Genomic DNA, 2477 nt, shown 5'->3' with positions numbered 1-2477 from the left:
TTTATTTGTTCTGTTTTAAAAAAAAAAAAAAAAAAAGAAGAAGAAGAAGGAATATATATTTTATTTATATTTAGACATATTTCCTTGTAATGTATAAAATATTTGAGTGACTATGACATATACAATTATAACATTTTTGATTTTATACCTGTGTAGATTTTTTTTATTTCCTCCACATGTTCACAATAAAAGGTGCACTATAAAATATAAATGTCGATACGTTATTTTATAAATAAATAAGTACATATATATATATATATATATATATATATATGTATGTATGTATGTATGTATATATTTATTACCTTATCTTCTAAAATTACATTTTTCCTCTTCAAGTAACATAACTTTTTTTTTTCTCGTATTCGTAAGGTATCAATATTGTTTATTTTATTATAATAATGCTACCGAAAAAGACAGAATAAAAAATATTATATATATATATATATATATATATATACATATGTTGCATTTTTCTTTTTTTGTCTTACATTTTTAATTATATTTATGGTCTTTTTAATTATGTAGAAACTTTGTTTATATTTTGAGAGTTCATTATTAAAATCCTGAATTCCGCATTATAGCATATTTAAAAAAAAATAAATAAATAATAAAATAATAAAAAAAAAGTATATTTGATTATTTATTTCTATATATTATAATTATATAAGGAAAACATGTGCATATAGAATAAACGATGGACCACATAATAAAATATATTCATATATAATATAAAGACAGGTATCATATTTCTTTTATATTGTTTTGTATCTTTGTCCTTTCTTATAAAAAAAAAAAAAAAAAAAAAAAAAAAAAATGTAACATACTTTATTTTCCTCGATAATCTTCTTATCCTTTTGTTTCTTATTATCTATTAAAAAATATATAAATAAACATTATATTATATTTATATACCTACTGAACCATCATAAAACAAAAATATATATATATATATATATATATATATATATATATTATTATTATATACATTTCTTTGTACGAATAAACTTGAAAAAACATAAATATATAAATATGCATACACATATATAAATTATGATTTCCTATTTTTTATATATCCCTTTGATCCAAAAGGATACGATTATTTCATTTATATATATATATATATATATATATTTATTTATTTATTTATTTATATTTATATCATTTTACTTTTATTTGTACTAAGAAATTCTGGATTTTTAGACTTTATATCTTTCATCACTTTTACAAAAAAAATTATATATGTATATTATATATTAGTAAAAAAAAAAAAATAATAATAAAATAAAAAAATAAATAAATAAATAATTTGAAGTATGAAAATTTTGAAGTACAAATATGTTTTTAGATTTAAGCAAAATAAATACATTTCATCTTAATTAACCAAATAAACAAATATATATATATAATACTTAAAGATTAAAAAATATACGAAAATAAGATTTAAGAATTATACACATAATTAATGACATATGATTTATTGTTCATATTATCATATGATAAAATTATATATATATATATATATATATATGGTGGCATTTTTTTTTTTTTTTTTTATTTCACATGTTTATATATGTAAATATACACATAATATGGAAAATTTATAACCATATATATGTAAAAGGTGTCAAGGTAAAAAAAAAAAAAAAGGAAAAATTAATTTTTTTTTTTTTTTTTTTTTCACAAATGATTATACAATTTTACTATATGGTATGTATTACACACATATCACATATATATGATTTTGTCATTTTTGTGGTTCTTATGCTGTTTTTTTGATTAAATGTTATTTTTATTTTTAAAAAATACATTTTAAAGGCGCATGGGTAATTAAAGGTAATGTTTAAAATGGAAATAAATATATCATCATGTATCACAAAAAAAGAAAGAAAAAAAAAAAAAAGAAAAGTAAAAAAGCATATTACAAATAAGGATTATAATGTTTTTTAAAAATATGACAAATTAGGATGTTAAAAAAAAAATTCTTAATGTATATATGTAGTGTCCTTAATATAATGACCACATAAATTTCAACATTTGGACACATGTGTAAAAGTACACATGAATATATACATATGTATATATATATACATACATATATATATATATATACATACATATATATATATATATATACATACATATATATATATATACATACATATATATATATTTTTTTTTTTTTTTTTTTTTTTTTTTAATTTTATTTGTTGGGAGGGTCATATAAAGGTATTTCGTTATACAAGAATGGGTCTTCTACACTGTGTGGCATGTCAATTACATTTTTATATTTTTTGTTTTTTTTATATATAAATGTAGGATAATATAAGAATATTTTATTTTTAAATTTATTAAAAGATCTTCCTTTAGCATCTGAGATTTTAATAACTTTATTTTTATATCCTCCAATGGTTCCTTTAATAAATAATAGATTTTTCAAACTATTTATACGAAATAATTTATTATTACTACATTTT

At 16.7% G+C, this 2477-nt stretch overlaps 2 protein-coding genes across 2 annotated transcripts in view; both read right to left on the bottom strand.

The window, feature by feature from the left end:
• The window catches only part of PRSY57_1244900 (hypothetical protein), a gene marked incomplete at both ends in the record, with an annotated part of 3081 nt that extends 1862 nt beyond the window's left edge, over positions 1-1219 (bottom strand). Inside the window, 6 exons of the mRNA XM_020115107.1 lie at positions 1-10; positions 149-197; positions 306-404; positions 492-566; positions 828-871; positions 1171-1219. Coding sequence (XP_019970260.1) covers positions 1-10; positions 149-197; positions 306-404; positions 492-566; positions 828-871; positions 1171-1219 — 326 coding nt within the window. The remainder of the gene's footprint in view (positions 11-148; positions 198-305; positions 405-491; positions 567-827; positions 872-1170) is intronic.
• Positions 1220-2203: 984 nt separating this feature from the next.
• PRSY57_1244800 (mitochondrial ribosomal protein L3 precursor, putative) overlaps positions 2204-2477 on the bottom strand; it is a gene marked incomplete at both ends in the record, with an annotated part of 1029 nt that continues 755 nt past the window's right edge. The window contains one exon of the mRNA XM_012908860.2: positions 2204-2477. This exon is cut by the window's right edge and continues 755 nt beyond it. Coding sequence (XP_012764314.2) covers positions 2204-2477 — 274 coding nt within the window.

Source organism: Plasmodium reichenowi, chromosome 12 (assembly GCF_001601855.1).
Source record: "Plasmodium reichenowi strain SY57 chromosome 12, whole genome shotgun sequence".
Classification (NCBI taxonomy): Eukaryota; Apicomplexa; class Aconoidasida; order Haemosporida; family Plasmodiidae; genus Plasmodium; species Plasmodium reichenowi.
Note: the sequence above shows the minus strand (reverse complement) of the source record. Positions and strands in the feature narration are given on the sequence as shown.